Source organism: Medicago truncatula, chromosome 3, assembly GCF_003473485.1.
Source record: "Medicago truncatula cultivar Jemalong A17 chromosome 3, MtrunA17r5.0-ANR, whole genome shotgun sequence".
Lineage (NCBI taxonomy): Eukaryota > Viridiplantae > Streptophyta > Magnoliopsida > Fabales > Fabaceae > Medicago > Medicago truncatula.
In genome coordinates this window covers 42,598,502-42,620,096 of record NC_053044.1, presented here as the reverse complement: position 1 = coordinate 42,620,096, position 21,595 = coordinate 42,598,502, and the positions used below count along the sequence as shown (strand labels likewise).

The 21,595-nt window shown below is 33.7% G+C and overlaps 3 protein-coding genes and 1 pseudogene across 3 annotated transcripts; 2 read left to right on the top strand and 2 right to left on the bottom strand.

The window, feature by feature from the left end:
- Positions 1 to 1,954: 1,954 nt before the first annotated feature.
- Positions 1,955 to 6,970, top strand: LOC11408931 (glycosyl hydrolase 5 family protein). Its single transcript, XM_024778598.2, has 4 exons — positions 1,955 to 2,488; positions 5,156 to 5,403; positions 5,548 to 6,068; positions 6,319 to 6,970. Exons 1-4 carry the CDS (start codon positions 2,075 to 2,077, stop codon positions 6,753 to 6,755), a joined length of 1,620 nt encoding a protein of 539 aa, XP_024634366.1. The 5' UTR covers positions 1,955 to 2,074; the 3' UTR covers positions 6,756 to 6,970.
- Positions 6,774 to 8,129, top strand: LOC112420241 (uncharacterized; annotated as a pseudogene).
- A 120-nt stretch (positions 8,130 to 8,249) lies between these two features.
- LOC11411485 (protein ZINC INDUCED FACILITATOR 1) lies at positions 8,250 to 12,630 on the bottom strand. The gene is made up of 18 exons (XM_003601836.4): positions 12,417 to 12,630; positions 12,267 to 12,307; positions 12,092 to 12,152; positions 11,905 to 12,007; positions 11,714 to 11,816; positions 11,530 to 11,583; positions 11,384 to 11,446; positions 11,204 to 11,253; positions 10,995 to 11,070; positions 10,729 to 10,917; positions 10,474 to 10,561; positions 10,126 to 10,211; positions 9,923 to 10,030; positions 9,772 to 9,816; positions 9,575 to 9,663; positions 9,231 to 9,274; positions 8,899 to 8,962; positions 8,250 to 8,686 (listed from the first exon to the last, which is right to left on the bottom strand). The coding sequence occupies exons 1-17, from the start codon at positions 12,562 to 12,564 to the stop codon at positions 8,901 to 8,903; spliced, it is 1,410 nt and encodes a 469-aa protein (XP_003601884.2). The 5' UTR covers positions 12,565 to 12,630; the 3' UTR covers positions 8,250 to 8,686; positions 8,899 to 8,900.
- Positions 12,631 to 14,444: 1,814 nt separating this feature from the next.
- On the bottom strand, positions 14,445 to 20,346 carry LOC11415005 (putative multidrug resistance protein). Its single transcript, XM_003601835.4, has 7 exons — positions 20,123 to 20,346; positions 19,872 to 19,926; positions 18,447 to 18,631; positions 17,906 to 18,363; positions 17,240 to 17,780; positions 15,205 to 17,144; positions 14,445 to 15,054 (listed from the first exon to the last, which is right to left on the bottom strand). Exons 1-7 carry the CDS (start codon positions 20,309 to 20,311, stop codon positions 14,685 to 14,687), a joined length of 3,738 nt encoding a protein of 1,245 aa, XP_003601883.2. The 5' UTR covers positions 20,312 to 20,346; the 3' UTR covers positions 14,445 to 14,684.
- Positions 20,347 to 21,595: the final 1,249 nt, after the last annotated feature.

Below are 21,595 nucleotides of genomic sequence, written 5' to 3'. Positions count from 1 at the left end.
GAAAATAGTTGTACAAATATATATTTTTTTTTTAATGAAGCATGATCCGTTAACATACCAGATGTAAGTAAAAAGACTTACACCAAATTTCAACCATTTAATCGAGTAAATAGTCAATTTCCCCCCTGAAATTGTAAGTTTCATCAATTACCCCCCTGAAATTAACAAAACTTCAATTACCCCCCTAAAATTTCACAACGTTAGTCAATTTACCCCCTCCGTCAAATTTTTCTGTTAGTGAACATGATGTTTTGCAAATACCCCCCTGAAATTTTGCACTTATGTGCAAAATGCCCTCCAACGTATTATTTGATAAAGTTATCGATAATGCGTTTTTATCTCGAGTTTGATCGTCATACTATATTGATAATTTAAAGTTATTTACATAGACATCAAATAATACGCGGTCATGTCAATTAATACTATAACAAATAGTAGTATATTTTTCAAGCATATTAATGATGTTTCAACGCCTTATTTGATAAATGTGTAAAATAATTATCTCTTCTTTCATTTAGAGGTGATCACTTTGCGATTTTATTTTTTTTGTAGGTAGACGAAATGGCAAAGCCATTATAAATTCACACACAAATGGAGGTACTGGGGTTTGAACCCCAATCATGACATTCGGCCTAACAATTTTGACATTTTGCCAGTTATGCTAGGACTTCTTGATATCATATCGCGATTTTAGTTAGTGTTGAAGTAAAAACTAGTTGCATACCAAAAAATATTACTTGCAATTTAGTTTGGTTTAGATCACTATTTTAAAAAAAATTGATCCGATTTAATTTGATGCGATTAAAATATAAATTGTTTTATTAATATATAATAAAATAATATGTTTAGAATAAAATATAACATATAATAATATCAACAATTAATAGCAAAGAATGACAATTATCGATTATGTTTGAAATATATTAATTAAATAGTTAAAAAATAGATTCAATTAATCTAACAAGTAGTATAAAATATAACGTATAATATAACGGGGCATAGTATCAAATATAACATATAATACTCTACGCCCCGTTATCTCCCTTCTCTCTCTCCCTCTCGTACCTCTCCTCTTTCTCTCATCTCCATTCTATCTCCTCTCCTCTCATGTCTTCTCTCTCATTCTCTATTTGCTTTCATATTTCCTCTTCTATGGTACCTTAAATGTTTGAATTTATTATTGTCCACCAACATCCTACAAGTAGGGTTGGGAATAGGCCTGACCTACAAAAATTTTTGCAGGCCTGAGCCTGGCCTATGGCCTTTCATAGGCCTATTTTTTTTTCTGGTCTGGCCTGAAAGCCTATTTACAGGCCTACTTACTATTAAAGTCACTAAACATTCCATTTTATCTACTTTTAAATAGGTTTAATAGGCCTCAAAGCCTATTTCAGTGTAAGACTTGTCTATCACTACTATAAGGCCTTAAAAGCCTATTTCACTATAAAGCTTTAAAGTCTATTTAAAAAGTTCACTATGAAGTCTAACATGCATAAACAGACTGGCCTATTAGGCTTCATAAGCTTTTTTGATAGCCTAAGCCTGACCTATTTACTTAAATAGACTTTTTAAAAAGCCTAAGCCTAGCCTTTTTAATAAACAGGTCAGGTCAGACCACGCTTAAGCAGGTCAGACCATAGGCCCCTGTAGGCCAGCCTGGCCTATTTCCATCCCTACCTACAAGAAAAGACTATCCTTAAAATACTCAATCATTATTTTATCAATTTTCTTTTTATTATTAAATAAATATTTCTTTATGTGTGTGACCAAACATTATTTATTTGATCTTGTGACCATATTAGAATTTCTCTTTTGGTTTTCTATTTTTATATATAATTGGTCCTTTATAACTCAAAAGTTTGTGTGATAGTACTCCCTCTGGAGAGAGTATTATTAATTAAAGTTGTTGTTAGTTAAGTAATTACTACAAAATTTGTCGACTTTTGTCTCTACAAATATTAAGCGAGTCACGGGCATTAGTGTATATATTGATCCCAATGCATGTATGTGAAAACTAAGATCACATGACATGATATGATGTTAACATATAGTACTTGAAATATTAACACAGAATATGAGTGGATGCTCTTGGGGGTTACCAAATATGGCAACAATGTCAGTAATGGTGCTACTACTGCTCTCCATTGTAAGGGTGACGGCTCTTCCACTTCACACCAATGGACGGTGGATCGTGAATGAAAGTGAAAAGAGGGTGAAACTAGCATGTGTTAATTGGGCATCACATTTAGATACCTCAGTGGCTGAGGGTTTGAGCCATCAACCTCTTGATGTAATTTCAAAGGGAATAAAATCCATGGGTTTCAACTGTGTTAGGCTCACTTGGCCACTTCTCTTGCTCACTAATGACTCTTTTGCTTCTATTAAAGTGAGACACTCTCTACACAATCTAGGACTTCTTCAATCCATATCTGGGATTCAAGCCAACAACCCCTCCATCATTGACCTTCCCCTCATCAAAGCTTACCAGGTACTCCTTATGATTTTGATTTTAAGAAAAATTAATTATGATTAATATCTTAATCTCATGGAAAAATCATTTTTCAAAAGTTTTATTCATGCACATTTGTTCCATAAAATTAAAAGATTAATTATTGACAAATTAAATTCATATTATTAGAGGAGTATTCAAGAAATTATATCATTAAATAAATATTTAAATATGAATATATTAAACCCTAGATGGCTACTCATCCTTACGAGTACCATAGGAAATGTGTTTTGGATTTTGTTGGGTAAAAAGTAATGGAAGGTGGATAAGTTAACTTATATTAGATGATGATTATGCAACGGATAAGCTAACCGATAGTTTTTTTTTTTGTCAAGTAGTATAGTGGTTAGAGCTCACACAATTAAATTGTGGAGTGTTCGGGGTTCGAACCCCGGCCCCTGCATATATATGCAATATCTCTACTAACTGAGTTAAGCTCACAGGGATAGCTAACTGATAGTTAATTGTGAATAAGATAGCGTATTATATTTGTAACGTTTGATAAAATTAACATTAAATTAGTTGATAAATATGAAATGATGATAGTTAATTGTGAATAAGATAGTGTATTATATTTGTAACGTTTGATAAAATTAACATTAAATTAGTTTTTTTTTCTTCTGACAGACTTAACATTAAATTAGTTGATAAATATGAAATGATATAATATTTCAAAAAGAATTAAATGATATAAAAATATATTTTTAATTATTATTTATTTATTTTAATTAAGTATGCAAACTTATTTATGACAAAGGAAAAACAAAAGATGGATATATAAACCTAACCCAATAGAATAACAAAGGCACGAAAACTTGACAAAAATAAATAAAGGCTGGAAAAAAAATTGTTATTCCAAAGAGATCTATCTTAAACATATACTCCAATACTATAAGCTCAAAAGTTGTCCTTGCCAAACAGAACTTTATTTACACGATTGAAATATCATCCTTTTGTGAATTGCATTTACATGACAATAGGACTAAAATTAATTTGGAGCATTAATATCTCTCAATGCGACTATGTTGGAACTTGAAAGTACCATAACCAAAGTCAATGATGTAGTACAAAAAAAGCATTTTGTTGGACTAAAATTTTTGCAAGTATTTCGAGGTCTGTGCTATTGAATGGTTAGGTCGACTATTTGGTGAGCTAGCCTAAGTATTAAAGCACCGGCTTTAATAATACGGAACCTTTTTAATCAGGACTTTGTCTAATTTGTTCAAAATATATGTTCAGACTTAATTTGGTTTAGGTTCTAACCAATTACTCCTCCGTTTTAAAATAAGTGTCATTTTATCAATTGCACAATGATTAAGGAATTGAATAAAGTAGTCATAGTAATTTTATCAAATTATCCTAATTAACTATTAATTTGTTTTTCATTAAAAAAAAAATAATACTACGGTAGTTTCTTACAAAGGATATCTGCTATTCAACTTCCTTTTCAATGAAAAAATAGTACAAACCAATAGTGGTGCAGCGGTAATGCATTTCCATTGTTAACTAACTGTCACGGGTTCTACTCCCTCCCATGCCACTTTTTACAAAAAATTATTCAATTAAAATCATGCTTCAGATCAAACCGGTCCGGTTTGTCAATACCGCTGGTTCACCGGTTTTATACGGTTTAGACCGAGTCACACTGGCTCACACCGGTTCGAAAGCATGGCCGATCCGTTAGTTGACTCAAACCGGCCACCCCACCGGTTTCCGGTCCGATCCAATTTTTAAAACTATGTTGGAAACTAAAAGTGACATTCATTTTGAAATAATTTTTTTTTGCTAAAACGATACCCATTTTAAAATGGAGGGAGTAGCTTATAATTCGTTTATCTATAATTTCTGGTTTGTTCAAAATAATACTTACTCAATGGTACTAGTTTTTTTTTTTTTTTTTTTTTTTTTTTTTTTTTTTTTAAGGAATGCTACTACTGTAGTTTTGTTACACGCAAGGATACTTAGACAATATCATAAAATATTTTTCATCTTAATTAAAAGTTTTGGATTCAAATCCAGTTTTAAGAATACGTTAAATTTAATTAAACAATATGGAATGCATGCATGAGATAAAAGCCTACTTGTTTTTGAGTAATGGGATAAAAGTCTACTTAAAAATATAATGTAGCAGTTTTTATTTTTATTTTTTATTTTATAATAATGATACTTGTGATATTTTAAACTTAATTTTACCTAAATCGTAGTTTGAAATTTAAACTTACGTCCAATATCATTTTTACGGCCGAGGTGAAACTCATACAATAAATGTTAAGAGCACTTTCTTTCTAACCGTCATATTAATATTCACTTTTTTATTAGATAAAATTAATAAGAGTTTCATACTTTAAAATTGAGTTTGACGTGAAATGGTAGGACCCACATAAATTTCAATCGATAAAAAAACAAGTGTTACATAGTATTTCTTTAAAAAAAAGTGTTACATAAAGTTAAAAAGATAATGATTTTAGCACTCCTAAACTCATATATCTAAACTGAATTCACACACCTAAAACTACAATTTGAGATGTGCCAATATGATTCCAACAAGCACTTCATACATATAACTTGTTATAGTTAGTTTAAACAATGCAGTTACAAGGATGAAAAAGAGTTCTAACAGTATTATTAGTTAATTAATTGCCGCAGACGGTGGTAAAAAGTCTAGGAGACATGGACTTGATGGTGATTTTGGACAACCATGTGACACAGCCAGGATGGTGCTGTAGTAACTCCGATGGCAATGGGTTCTTTGGGGACCAATATTTTGATCCAGACCTCTGGCTTATGGGTCTGACCAAGATGGCCACCCTTTTCAATGGAGTCACTAATGTGGTGGGAATGAGCTTGAGAAATGAACTACGAGGTCCCAGACAAAATCTCAATGATTGGTACAGGTATATTGGTTTTATGGTTGCTCTATAGGCACCTTATTGTTCAAAAGATTGAGTGTTATTCTAAATTTGTAGAACAATAGATGAATTAAAACATAGTCTTCATGGGAATGAGTGATTATATTGTTTTGATCTTCTGAATTATAGGTACATGCCAAAAGGAGCAGAAGTCGTGCATGCTGCGAATTCGAATGTTCTTGTCATTCTGTCTGGCTTAAATTTTGACACTGACTTATCATTCATTACAAACCAGCCAGTGAAGCTTACCTTTAATGGGAAACTAGTATTTGAGGAGCATTGGTATAGCTTTAGTGACAGTCAAGCATGGACATTAGAGAATCCAAACCAAGTGTGTGGACAAGTTACAAGTAGCTTTGTGAGAAATTCAGGGTTCTTGTTAGACCAAGGATGGCCATTGTTTGTGAGTGAGTTTGGTTTGGATTTAAGAGGCAAAAATATGAACCAAAACAGGTTCTTTAACTGCTTCATGGCAGTGGCAGCTGAGCTTGATTTGGATTGGGCCTATTGGACACTTTCTGGAAGTTATTATATTAGACAAGGGGTTGTTGATGTTGATGAGACTTTTGGTATTCTCAATGGGAATTGGAGCCAAGTTAGGAATACAAGTTTCTTACAAAGGATATCTGCTATTCAACACCCTTTTCAAGGTATAAAAAAACAAAAGTGATTTCATATATTTTTCTTATTTCACACCTCACCTATAAAGTTTGTACGCGTAGTGTGGGTGCGGTACATGCTGATACATGAGATTTTTAAATTCATATTATAATAGGCCTAAATACGAATCTTGAAGTAGACCGTGTACATCTCCACCGATGCCTCACATTCTTTATACACCCTTCATCTTTTTTAGAATATGCGTTTGTGTGGATTCGTAAAGTCTTTTTTCACATGCAGGGCCAGGCTTATTAGAATCTGAACCATATAAAGTGATTTTTCACCCATTGAGAGGTCTTTGCGTATTGAGCAAGTCATTGCATGAACCATTGAAGATGGGACCTTGTTCTAATTCTGATGGCTGGGAATACACACCCCAAAATATACTCTTACTTAAAGGTACAAAATTTTGTTTACAAGGAGAAGGAGAAGGGAAACAAGTGAAACTTGGAACAACATGTTCAGGTCCGGAGTCAACATGGGAAATGATATCTGATTCAAAGATGCATCTCTCATATAATGTCAACAACAATGGTTCTACTTCTAGTGTTTGTTTGGATGTAGATGCTAACAACATAGTTGTCACCAATAGTTGCAAATGTATTAGCAAAGTTAACACATGTGACCCTGCAAGCCAATGGTTCAAACTTGTTGACAGTACAAGAAAGTTGAACTGAAGATTATCTATAGATTTGATGTTCAGATTATTAGAACGTGACCAACAAGACAATTCTGAAAATCATTGAGCTCAAGTGCTCAACATAAGTTATCCCAAGTCTCAACACCATTATCGTTGATTTATCTCTGACATAAGTTATCCCAATCTTATGTAGTACTTTGTAGTTGGGTATCATTGTACTAATGCTTAATTAATAGAGTTTTAGAGGGTTTAAAAAATTCTCTAAATTAATTGTCTCTTCTTGTGATACTCTCAAAACAAAGAAAATAATCAAAATGTTGATGCATAAGTCTTTTTATTCTCTCCGAAAACACTTTTCTTAAAAAAAGGAGAGATTCTCCTCTTATTATTTTCATTACATGGTATAGCACTCATAAAACTGAAGCCTTGTCTTTAAGAACATTCTGATTTTAATTCTGTGGTATATAGCTTGGTGCGTCTGAACTTAAAGATAAGATAGTTCTGTTGTTAATCTCGAAGCCATATCCACTCACCATGGAACAATTATTCTTACTGATTAAGAACACATGTGATCATCATTTGAATAAGAGACGGAAGGACAATTATAAGATTGTGTGGGTTCCCTCATCTTCGGATGCATGGAGTGACTCCGAAGAGAGTTGTTTAATTCTCTATCAAATATTGCTCTTGATATGATCAAGATATGGGGAGTCAGAGCTTATACCTTTTCAGCTTCAAAAGAGGCAGAAACTCTGGCAAAACCAGAATTTGACAATGCAATTGTTGCTAGATGATATCAGCCATCTCCTTGCTTACTATGAAACAGTAATTCATAGCATATTTTAGCAGTTTTCTTATATACAACATGGCTAGAATTTTACATTGTGGAGTGTATCAGGATGAACCAGGCAAAACATTTTGCCTTTATTGGAGTGAAAAAATGGTGGATCCGACAACTCAGCGATAACATAATGAGCTCAAACAAGTAGGTCTGCAGCGGGAAACAATATATGCCAAAAAAAGAATGGCAAAAAACGATGAAATCGATCCAGCGGTCCTCTTTCATTCAGAGAAGTACAATTATTTAGCATCAATTAGAGGCCATGAAGATCTAAACTCTGTGTAGGGAGTACAACAAGTTCTGACCATGTACTCGCAGAGTTGTCAGCTATGCTCGAAACGGATGATAGAGAGGAAGGTTGGGTTGTGATCGGAAGTAGCAGTTCAACTGATACATTTAGGCTTCAAGGAGTGCAAGGGATGGAATTCTTAAAGATATGCCCCAAGAAACTTCCTAGACCCTCCTTTTCTTGCAGGGCATTGCAGTCACTCTTTCTCAGTTCCTTCAAGTGAAAGTGAAAGTGTAATATTCATGGAAATATTATTTGTCAAGTGTGCAACCTTCCCATGAAGAAGTCTGCGGTGTATCAGACATGAATGATTAAGGTAAATTGAATTTTGTGAGAATGTGAGTTACTTCCAAGTTTGTCTCTTACTGAGTTTCCAATAAAAAAAAGAAATCAACCCTGCTTGTATTTACCTTGTATGTGAAGACTTAGATTAACTGACCTATAAAAAGTCATCCTGACTCGCATAATCACATTCACAGATCGAACGAGATAATGCAATAATGAAAGTTTTCTATGTGCATATAGTAAGATACATCTATCAGTACATATCAAATATGCAAATAAAATTACATAATGAAATTCAATCATACAAATCTTCTTAAACCAATTATTTCTACCATGCATTCACCCATACTAAAATCTCAAAAGATCGAAATACAAACTTACATGATGCCAATGTTCAACTTATAGTTGGTATGATCTCACCACCAAATGTATGCAGACAACCCTAAATTGCTTCATACCTTATGCAAAATTTATTGATATCACTGTAACTGCTCCATTGGTTTTTCTTTCTTTACACCCAAGAATGGTTTGAACATCAAAAGTACTCCAAGTCCTTCGATAACATTCAGGGAAAAGAAGACAGTATGTGTTAAATGATAATTTGTAATTTTCCATATTCCTAGGTTCCTTAATGTATCAGTAAGTTCCAGAGAATGTCATTTAATATTCCTAGGTGCATTCACTTATTTACTAGAACTTTCTATGTATCAATATAACTAGAGGTTCTATGTATTGACAAGGAACTACAATGAAAAGAAACATTACTTTCAATCTATAACTTTCACGTTTTCTGTTCCTTTTATTCCTCTTTCTCCAACAGTATGGGTGCCTACAGTTAAATGTAAAATAGTTAACTTACAGTAATATAGCCACTAAAAGAAACCATATTCTTATTTGTATAGAAACTCTCTGAATCATTTATTTATTGTACCACCATATTCCTCCTATCCACCATTGAAGAGTTTAGAACAAGAATTCAAACTTGTCATTCTTAAGTTTTTTAAAACAAAAGGGCCAGTTATGTTCTTTCCTATTAAGCAAATAATTCAAACAAATAAAGCAAAAAGTTGACAGTTAGATTAAGCTGAGTGTCATACCTGGGAGGAAAGAAGCATTTAACCGCTTTTGTGACCATGCTAATCTGCATTAATCGAAAGCAGAATAAGAAAGTATCACAAGCACAAACATGTGGTACTTTGAAAAGCTTGAATACATAGATGACAGGACTATGTCATAAAAAAAAAACTTGGCATGAAGTTTCCGACACAAATGAATTGAGATTTATTTATCTATATGACAGTTATGTATAAAACATGTACACATGCACTTTCTTTAAGCAAGGATCGTTTACAATATGAATTCCCTATAGAGGCAATCAATTCTAAGGTGTTAACAATGGCTCATAGGTCAGAGAAACAAAATAAATCAAAGGGAAACTCACAATGCACCGCCTCCAGCAGGACCTATTGTTTTGAATGCTGACATAGTAGTCATTGCAATGCCATTAGCTGCCCCTCTTTGATGTTGTTCCTGTCATACCAAATCAACAGGTTATATGTTGCCACAATTCCATAAAAAAAAAAAATATGATCTCAATTTTCGTAATGAAATAACAGCTAATGGGAGGGAACTTTTTACCACTGCTCTATTTTGCAGAAGGAATAGACAGGTTGAAATTGTTTCCTAAGTCCAACAAAAGTACTACAGTTAGTCAATATAAAGAGAGAGGTGCACCCTCAATATCGCTCGTGAATCATAATTGGCTATATAAAGAGAGATCTACACTTACACCCATAAGAAACTTCAGAATGGAAGCAATATTTATCACAAGGTATAGGGTGGAGCCAGACAGTAATGTCGTGAAGGGGTAACTTTGCAAGAGGGGTATGGATAATACCTACATATTGTGCATGCCAAATAACAAGACAAGTTTCAAATAAACAAACATAAAATTCTGAATCACAATAATTGGCATATACGGTGAAAGCTAACCCCGGCAATGCGAGCAAGGTTAACAGGACCACAGGCTTTTTGCATTGATGGGTACAGAGAAAGCTGGTATATTACAATACCGGTACCTGAATGGTTTAGAAAAGGTCAGTAATTAAGCAGCATATGTATTAAGTAATAATCTGAATTTGCTCTAGTAAAAAAATGGCATGTCCTTTCTGCTAATAAATTGGAGTTGTTAGATTAAGATCATACAACTTACATTTCAATGTCAGCAAATCAAATTCAAAACACTTTTTTTTTGCTGAGAAAAAGATATAATAATATTTATTGCAACATGTTGACCAAAATTATTAAATATCTAGAGAATTATAGATTTGAATAATGTACTTGATATTGCAAGAACATTGCCAACATCATTAGTTGTAAAGTTCAAACCACCTAACCTTCGGGGACTGACGGCCCATAAAGAGAAAACCTAGTTAAAGAGTAAAATGGTGTTGGCTTATACCACTTCGATGAAACACCAGTTTATACAACACGACGATAAATGCATGAATAAATTAATATACGCAGCTCCTTCAAAAAAAAATTAATATACGCAGCAGATGGTCGGAACACGAAAATCATGAAGTAGAATATTACCTCTTGATAAGTAATATCATGGAGAGAGCAGAGACCGTAAACAATAATAGATGACATGAAAGGCCAATTTAGAAATAGGCTTTCATCTTTTTCAATCATCTTATCTTTCTTACTCTCACTGCTTCCAACTTCTGCAGCTTCCACATTGTCAGTGGACTCCTTGCTGCCATTATGGTAGTGAAGTGTTTCCTGCAGTTATATGCACGCACACATATACATATATAGCCGCACTACATATATATGGCTGAGGAAATTAAGATTCATACCGGTAACCAAATGCAGGCAATTGCTACTGCAAATGCAAAAGCTGATATAACAAAGCAGGGCAAAAAATATGGAAACCTGCGAGGTGATTTATGATTTGAAAAATTTAACGCAGCACAACAACAAAGTATATCAGCATCAGCTTACTTATCCCAAAAGATTTATTATAAAGTTAAAAAGAAAAACGAGTAACAAATAAAAATCTACTTACTTATCCCAAATGGAACCCTTTGGAAATAGATGTGGGTACTTCAGTTCTGGCTGTGGTACAAAATTTCCAAAGTATTAAAACAACAATAGACTCAAGGATTTTTGTTTAATAGCAGAAGGGTAAGGGTTCCAAAAATTTAATCTCCAATTTGAACCGAATTTCAAGCATTAGCTTTATCACCTGAGCCAAATAACCTCCTAATGCTGGACCAATGACTAAACCTACTCCCCAAGCTGCCACAACCTGAAGTCAGATCACACCGAGCAATTATATTCGACATGTGCTTCTATGACACGATATAACAGACAAAAGTAAGGGAGGCATACTGTTGAGAGGCCTAAAGCTTGATTTTCTTCTCTAAAAATCTCAGTTGCATAAGCCTGTTAATACAAGAGGTTGTAGTTTACATATATCAATGGAAGCTATAGTTATTTAGAATAATAACTTAGAACCATAAAACGACACAAATTCAAACTTTTGACATTAAACTACGAAGGTATAGAAAAACACCCTTATAGGTCCCAGCAGACCGTTTAAACTTCCAAGAAGAAATCTCATGCCGATAGCCATCCATAGATTTGTGCTAAGACCAAAAAACGTGTTGAAAATGACACTGAAATCAAGCAAACAACATTGTTGTTACAGGACAACATATAGTATATAACTTGAAGGCCAAGGAAAGCATGACTTCATGTACATACACTGTGATAGCCCCTACAATTATAACTGGTTTTCTACCATAGCGATCAGATATTATACCCCACAGTATAGATGTCAAAGTTCTACCAAACATGTATGAAGATCCTGCAACATTTTTACAACCCTATTTGAATTAGTATAAATGAAGTAGAAGACATCAAAGAATTGAAGTCTGAAAAGAAATCTTACCTACATAACCAGCATAAGCGCTTATATCTTCCTCGCTTTCTGCAATATTGAAATCCTCTACCTGAAAATAAATATATTTACTATATGTTTATCTTTCAAGTAACACAAATAGTTAAACTCAGAGTTGCAGTATGAGGGAAGTAGCAGTATATTCCAGTAAAAAAGTTAAACTCACCATGAAATAAACGAAGGGAAAGAGCGATGCAAGGGGCAACGCTGTGTACAATTTAAACAAAAAAGATATCAGAGGGAAGTATACATCAAAGACAAAATTTCAAAGAATTTTTCAGAAGACTTGCAAAAGTGAAAAATGTTGAATGCTTACTGCCACATAAAACCGCCATCCATATAAAAGAAAGATTTCGAAGTGAAACATCTGTTCCAAGCTCTTTGGCTTGATCAACCTTACAACCAGGGCAGTTCTCATAATACTTTTTCTTCAACAATGGTTGTTCTAATTTTTCCTCTTCCATTTTTGTTAGAAAACTTCACTCCTTGTTTCACACAAGTACTACCACATGATCTATGGTATAGAACTGTATCAATTATTGTATATTGCTTGATTGATGTTACACGGTTAGTTGTGCAAAAGTAGGCCATACACTATTATCTACCATTGGTTATGCTCTAACCAATGTCCCCATTACAGTCTGAATAATGAGCATGGATGGAAACCATTTGGAAGCAACGTGACATGCGTGTTTCATAACGTTTTTTTTTCTTTTTTTAGGGAATTTCACAACAACAAAAATGAGATAATGGTTAGTATCCAGCTTTTGTAAAAAGTTCAAAAGATGCACACTAAAAAATACTTGTTAATAGAAACCGAAAACAATCCAAATACAGGGATAAAAAGATGTAAAAATATATTTTTTTAAGCTGATGACAAATTTTTAGTATGATAGTTTAATTTCATCAGTGACAATTACTAAAAAAAATTCATATTTAATAATATGAATTTTTAAAATAAATATGAATTTTTATTTTTTAACGCACAAAAATTCATATTTAATTTATGTTTTGTTAAAATGTTTAAATCTTTTGGGAGAGATTCTTATTATATTCTACACATTTCTTCAAAATTTCATTTAAAAATATGAAGACTACACATAGGTTAACTTAAAATTAAGGAAGAAAAGTAATGATAGAAAACTTAATCGAAGAAATTTTTTTGAGACAATAAAACAAAAAACTGATTTATTTATAGAGACAAAAACATAATTATCCCATAAATACTTGTCTTACATAAATATTAAAGTACATGTGACACTATAAATTTCTAATAATCATTAATTATTTAATACACAATACATATATTTTTTTTGTTACATCTCCGATCTTTCTCTATGATAAAGGAAACATTTTTTTTTAACATGTTATTTACATCATTCATGTCTTCGACCTTTCTTTTTTTTGTTACATCTCTGACCTTTCTTTGTGACAAAGGAAACATTTTTTTTTAACATGCAAGTCAATCCAATTATAACACAACATCACTTTTTAATTTGTAAGCCAATTAGATTTCAACTTTTTTTTGTTAAAAAAAAATGTTTAAACTTTTTTTTTTGAGGGAACATGTATCAACTTTTAACTTATGGATAACTTGATAATTATTTTTAGGTGTAAATAAACACTCCAGCCTTACATTATTGTTTCGTCCTTGAGTATTGAGATTATTATGCAACGTAAATGAAAGAGTTGATTATGTAAAAAAAATGTCAAAAATGACGAAATGAAAGGAAAGATAGGTAAGTGAGAAGGAAGTGGAAAAAATTGCACAGAAGGAAGAGAGAGTTCAAAGAAGAGTGAAGAGAGGGAAGGGATGATATGAGAGAGACTTCAGCAAGAAGGTCTGTCGAAAATGCCCTTCTTTTTTAAGTTGAAATTTTAATTACACCCTTGCTTTTTAATTATAATTACAGAACCGCCCCATGTATTAGGATGTAAGTATTTTGACTAAAATTGTGTGTTTGGTTATCATTATTGTTAAGAAAAAATTCAAAATAAATATGAGTTTCAATGAGTATGATGTATTTATAGATGTCAATTGATGAACATGTCAAAAATTAGGTGAAACCAATAAATAAATTTTTTATTCATTGATGCTAGGACTTGTGTTGATGCTTCTTGTGTCAACAACAACCTCGAAGGTGCAATTTTAGAAATGAAAATTACAAAAATTGGATGAAAGATATTCAATATAAAATTTATGAGATTTGATAAAATATTTACCTCATAACTCATAAGTGATGATTTGAACTATTTATAACAACGACGGACACAAACACAACTTCGTAAGTTAATGTTAATTTCCCTTAAAAAAAAAAAAGTAAATGTTAATTCTTTTGTATTTGTTTCGGATATATCTTAGAATTTCTTTAAAAATTTATTTTTTATTTACTAAATTATACTTTTTTAAACTTGTTCCTTGCTCCAACCTTGACCAGGAATCCAGGATTAGTTATACAGATATGTGTTATTCTAAATTGCACACAGTGATATAATAAGTGGACTCCCATATACTGAAATAATATAACCAAAAGCAATAATAATCCCAGAAACTCATATACTAACTAATTGTTTACACAACATATCAAGTTGAATGACTTTGTTGTAGCCTAATTAAAGAGTAATAAGTCCCATTTGATCTATCATTCAGTAACTGTGAATGAGAACCTTGTTCCACCACCTTTCCATTTTTAATCACAGCTATGGAATCAACACTTTGTATTGTTGACAAACGGTGAGCTATAACTACACATGTTCTTCCAACCATCATTTTCTCCAATGCTTCTTGTACAAGATTCTCTGATACACTGTCAAGAGCACTTGTTGCCTCATCTAACAGAAGTATTGGTGGATTCTTCAACATTGCTCTAGCTATTGCTATCCTTTGCTTCTGTCCTCCTGATAGCTGCACTCCTCTTTCTCCACAGTATGTATCATACCCTTCTCTCATTCCACTGCATGGCACAAGTTTTTGTTACTAACTTTTCTTTTCTTTTCTATGAACTTATATTATTTATATGATAAGCTTTTATGTTATAAGCACTTAATTAATTTGTTTAAATTAATCTTACCTTTGAGAGGGATAGAGATATTATAAAGCGTACCTTATAAAGTCATGAGCATTTGCAAGACGTGCGGCTTTTCTTATTTCAGCCTCTGATGCATCTTCCTTCCCGTATACAATGTTGTCGCGTATGGTTCCAGCAAAGAGTGTAGGCTCTTGACTCACCAATGCAATATGTGATCTCAAACTTTTCAAATGAAGTTCTTTGATGTCACAATTGTCTATGAATATGGATCCCTTAATAGGGTCATAAAATCTTTCAATTAAGCCAATGATGGTGGATTTTCCTGAGCCACTTTGTCCGACTAATGCAATTGTTTTGCCGGCTTCAATCTCAAGACTGAGACCCTTGAGAATCATTTGGTCTGGCCTTGCAGGATATGAGAAAAACACATCTTTCAGTTTTATATCACCCTTCATACTCTTTTTAAACTTTGTGTGTCTAGTATCTTCAGGTTCAATCTGAGTTTTCCTATCCAGTATTGCAAATACTGAACTAATGGCTTTTCCACTTTTAGCTATGTCAGAAGTCATGCTTCCTGTATCAGCAATTTGTCTACCAGTTCCCATCAAAATGAGGAAAACTTGCAAGAGTTGCTTTGATTCGACTTGTTTACGATTTAATAATATGCCTCCGTACCAAAAAGTCAAAGCTATAGATGCTGTTGTTATGAACTGTGACATAGACAATATGGAACCTGAAATCCATGATTGCTTGATGCTTTCCATCTTAGGGCCATCCATAGCAGTTTTGAACAAATTTAGTATCCTTTTCTCAGATGAGAATGCGGCGATAGTCCTGTGGTTGGTAGTAGCTTCCATTGCTAATTGACTAGCATCTCTTTGAGCATTTTTTGCTTTTCCTGACATACTCTTCATGAGAACGGTTTTTGAATAGAGACATGAAATGATCAAAGGCTGCATAGCAATCATGACAATAGCTACCCTCCATGTAACGATTAAACCAAGTACAAAAGCCAGCAATGCAGTAACGGAGACTTGAACTAACAACGACATTCTTTCTGCAACGAGGGATCGAACCAAGTTAGCTTCGGTCGCCAAGCGTGCACAGATTACTGCACTTGTGTTCTCCTCTTGATCAAACCATCCTATCTCAAAGGTTAACACTTTCTCGAGCAAATTCTCTCGCACCCTTTTCAGCAAACGCTCTCCCATGATGGAAAAATTGTGATGCTGAATGAGGCCTGAGACGAAGTTCACAGCCGATATGCAGCAGAAGATGATTGAGTACAACCTGATTTGTGATTTGATCCGAGCATTATCATCAATGAAATAGACAGAAGCAACTATTCCTAAGCAATAGGAATAAAATGGTTGGCATATTCCTGAGCCAATGGCCCCTAAACATCCAAACAAAGCATACTTCCACTCAGGAGCATTCATTTGTAGCAAACGCCAGTGAGAGATGTTTGATTTGTAAGGTTTCTCCACGTTTTCACTGCTGTAGTCATCATCAAAGCTAGAGCCGATAACACTGATTGAATATATGGGACTAAATGGTTGTGCAGGGCTAAATGCATGATGAATTGGAGTACTTTTCCGGCTTGGATTTGAACTTGTTATTGGATTTTCCATTGCACGAGGGCTCTTGTTTATTTGATGCTGTGCATTTTCATTTTGACTTGTTTGCTGCAAATTTAGCATTTCGGTGTAAACCCCACCTTGTCCATTGTTCAGTTGGAGTAGCTCATTGTGAGAACCACTTTCAACCACCCTTCCTGATTGAAGAACTACTATTGAATCAGCCTTACGAATCGTGGAAAGGCGATGAGCGATGATGATTGTTGTTCTACCTCTAGAAGCCAAGTCAAGTGCATCTTGTACCACTCTTTCAGATTGTGAATCCAAAGCACTGGTGGCTTCATCAAGTAGTAGAATTTTAGGATCTCTTATTAAAGCCCTTGCAATAGCAATCCTTTGTTTTTGTCCTCCAGACAATTGAGCTCCTAGTTGTCCTACCTGAACAAGGTATAATTTTTCTAAGCTTATGAAAATAAAAAGTGAAAAATAAAGATAACAAGTGTGAATGGAATGAGATAGGACTCATAGCTTACTTGAGTTTCATAGCCATTTGGAAGTTTGACAATGAAATCATGTGCATTCGCTGCTTTTGCTGCGGTTATGACATCTTCCATTGAAGCTCCTTCCTTTCCAAATAGAATGTTCTCTCTTATGGAAGTTGCAAATAGAATTGGCTCTTGATTTACCAATCCTATCAGGGACCTAAACCACTTAAGGTGTAGTCTTTTTATGTCAAAACCATCAAGCAATATCTCACCACATGTAGGATCATAGAATCTTTCAAGCAAAGAGATTATAGTAGATTTTCCAGAACCACTTCCTCCAACCAGGCCCACTGTTTTACATGCCTGAACTTTAAGATTGAGTCCTTGGAGAATCAGGGTATCTGGCCTTGAAGGGTAACTAAACTCAACATCTTTAAATGTAATCTCTCCTCTTGTATGCTTCAAAATCCTTCCTTTTTCTTTTGTAGAGTTTATGGTTGGCTTTCTGTCAATCATCTCGAAAATCCGCGTAGCTGCTATTGTCGCCTCTAATATGGAAGCCAGATTTGGTAGTGCACTCATCAGAGACCTGCATATAGTAAATTTCAAATATTATGAACATGTTTTTGCAAGAGTCTTTTTCTTAAAGCTTGAAAAAATGATTACTTAGCAAGAAACTTGAAACAAAAAGGAAAAAAGGCGGAAGATACTCACAATCCTCCCCAAATAATACATATTTCAGCACAAAACACCTTGCCACCCTTTTCTCCTTTGGTCCTAACCAGAACACTTCCAACCCAAGATTGGAATGCCCAGGTAGCATATAACAACCCAAAACTTCCAACAACCACTCCCTTTGTCTGACCTTGCTTTATGCCAAGCTGCATACATGTTTCAAGAGCAGAACTGAATCTCTTCAGTGTTTGCTTCTCACCTACGTACGAGTAAACAGTTCGAACCGATGAGATTGCTTGTTCTGCTATGCTACCAGCAACTCCGAATGCATCCTTCATTTTACCACCCAGCTCTTTCATAGCATTTCCAAATATGAGTGCTGGCATGATCATCATAATTGAAAATGGAAAAGCAGCTACTGCAAGTCTCCAGGAGAGGAAGAGTGCCACTATAAAGCTAGAGAAAAATGCTGAGAGATGAACAAGACAATTAGGAACCTGAAACAAACAAATACAAATTATTTTAGCACGAAATAGTAAAATAATGAGTAGGAGAAGGAAGGTTCTGAAAATATATATACCTTATCAGACATGGTGTCTTGGATTGTTTGAGCATCAGAAGTTATGGTGGCAATTACTTGGAAGGTTGTAGAAGAGTTAGTTTGCTTGTCAAAGAAACCAACTTCTTGTCTTAGGATTGATTTTAGATATTCAATCCTCATCCGCGAAGTTTGTCTTTCTGCAGTTCTTGTCCAGCATACTCCAACTGCAAGAAAATATTTAGACACTATTGGAATCAATATTACAGTTGACAAGTTCTTCAAATTATATGCAGTTACAACATGAGAAGTTGTTTTACTTTATATCTAGCCTCCTTAGCAAGGCGCAAATTGGCAAAGGTGATACATGCATGTTGTAATTTGCCTTCAAATTCGTGTTGCTGGAAACTCATAATCGTGACACGATTTTGAGTGGCGCGTCACGATTTTGATGGCAGAATGGATGGTTTCTGCTGAAGGCAAAACGTGACGCGATTTGTGCAGGCGTGACGCGATTTATGGATAAGGTTGTCGTACCTTGGGTCGTACTCATCAATCGTGACACGATTTTGGATGGCGCGACGCGATTTTGTGTCACTGTGTACTATTTAAGTGTTTCAGCTCATTTTTGAAGGAAGTGGAGAGAAAACTTCAAGAGAGGAAAACTTGGGAAATCAAAGGAGGTAACTTTAGGGTTGAGGGTCTTTGATTAGAGTTCTCTTGGGTTGGGAAACATTGTAAACACCTTGGGTGAATGAAAATCATTGAGTGTCTTGTTCATGTGTGAGATTGGGAAAATGGGTAGAAATTAGGTTTGTTCATTGTGAGCTTGTTTAAGCTAATTTCTTGTAACTCATTTGTATCCCTTTATAAGAACTCATTGATAGTGGATTGGAGAGAACAATCTCTCCCCCAGATTAGGTCAAGTTGGACTGAACTGGGTCAACAATCTTTGTTGTGTTTTGTTTCTCTTCTCCCTTTATCTTGTGCTTGTGGTTTTGAGCTTTTCACTTTGATTACTAGATTAGATCTAGGTGTTGTTATTATTGCTGCCGCTTGTGTTTACTTTGAAATTGGTTACTACTTTCCTTTGCTCCACACATCATAGTTTGTATTGGTGTGAGTTTTGAGCCCGAATTCTCAACAATGCATTTGAGTGATACATTCAAATCAAGATATCCACTCAAAAATGCATTGATGATGTGGTACTGGAAAAGGGACTAATGTCAGAGAAGGGAGAGAGTGCATGCTTAAAATCAGGGTGAGTTTGGAGAAATCATGGTGGCTCCATGATTTTATTGAAGCTCTAAATAAAGTGAATCTTTTGTCAAAATCGGGATAGCAGACCGTGATTCTGTCAAACTTACCGTTAATTCGAAGTCCAAACATGGACAAAGAGGATTAACAACCCAGGTTAACTTCAGCGAAAGTGGAGAAAAAATTATAGAGAATTTCAGCAGTACTTACCAATAAAAGCAGAAAAAGCAACTCCAAGGGCAATACCAAGTAGCTTGAGAGCATACTGTATTAATGATAAACATATTTCTGTCACATGTTAGTACTAGATCAACAAATAATAATGAAATCACACACTATTAGTCAATTATATAACAGAAAAGGAATGAAAATTTTGCATTAATCTTATTGGTTAATATAGGATAACTTATCATTTAGTGGTGATGATTTGCTCACTGAGTATTTGTGAATGTACTAATTACCTTGTTGATATTATGAATGGACACAATATGTTCAGAACCACCACGAGCATAATCATCTATCAAACTGCCAAGAACAAGCATAGTGAGTGGAGTTTGTATGCCATCACCAATGCAACCCAAAGTTCCAAAGAATAATAGCAACTTGTCAACACCATCTGCATAACGTAAAAATCCACCTTTGTTTCCCATATTCTTAGCAGCACAGCATGCCAAGATCAGCTCAAGTAATATCTATGCTTTATGATTCTTAATGACTTGCATATCTTATTATAATTTATGAATATACTTTGCTTGTGTCATAAGTTTTATAGTTACTGCCGATATGTTGCCAAATGGATTGATATACAATACATATGAAATAATTGGCCTGCACATCTTAATCTAAATATATATAGAATCATTTAACTGTCCAACTCAATTTTATTTTGTCAAGATGTATGTGGATAAACCTTGATTCTCATGATATATCTATCACATAAATCAATGAATACTTTTCCCAATATAAAAATTTGTATTACCACTCACTAATTCTCTTTTTAAATTGCATCACATCCTATCATGTTACATCACATTTTACAATCTCCTCCGATCCAACATATGAAAAGTTCAACAAATGGAAATAGGAATGATTTTTAATACATGTAAAAGTCAATGAAATGTGTCTAAAATAAATTGCTTTATATATACTGCAAAAGTGAAAATAATACAACTTTTTTTAAGTGGGATTCCCTTCTTGCTTTAATGTCCAAATACAAGGTCACGGAAGCCTTTAAAATAATTTCTGAATTTCATTTTTTTTTTCTTTATGAATTAAGGTTAAATTATTTTTCCTCAAATTTTAATGTTAATATTATTAATAATTCAAGTTTATATATGAAAAACAAAAAAACTTAGTAACAATTTCGATTTATCTAGGAAAAAAATTATTTCAACGTCTATTATTTTCTTTCAATTGTACGTAATATAAATAGTTTAAGTATTTTCATATTTTTCTCTATAATTTTTTTTCTTAAAAAATTGTATTAATATATAAATAAATAATAAACTAATTGTGAGCCGACACGGGAAGCATTACATTGGCTAAGAGCAAAAACGCAAGTGTTATAAACATCACATCTTCACTAAAAAACTTAAAGTATCAAGTATATAATTCTTCGAACTTATATGTCACTCAATACTCACTTTTTCATCTGGGTAAAAATCTAGCTCACATTTGTTATATGTCACCGGACTTTTTCTTAAATAAAGAAGTCTAAGGGGGCGTTTGTTTGACGGTTTAAAATTTCATTCCTGGGATTAACCTTTCCTGGGAAATAATAATGGGCATCTTATTCCTGAGTATTTTTAGAAAATTGTGTTTGGTAAATAATTGTCAGATTCATGGGAATTGTTTGTGATAGTGGGTATATGGGTAGTTATTTCCATTTTAGTACCATTTACATGGGAATCTTTTATTCCCGCCCACTTTCTTTG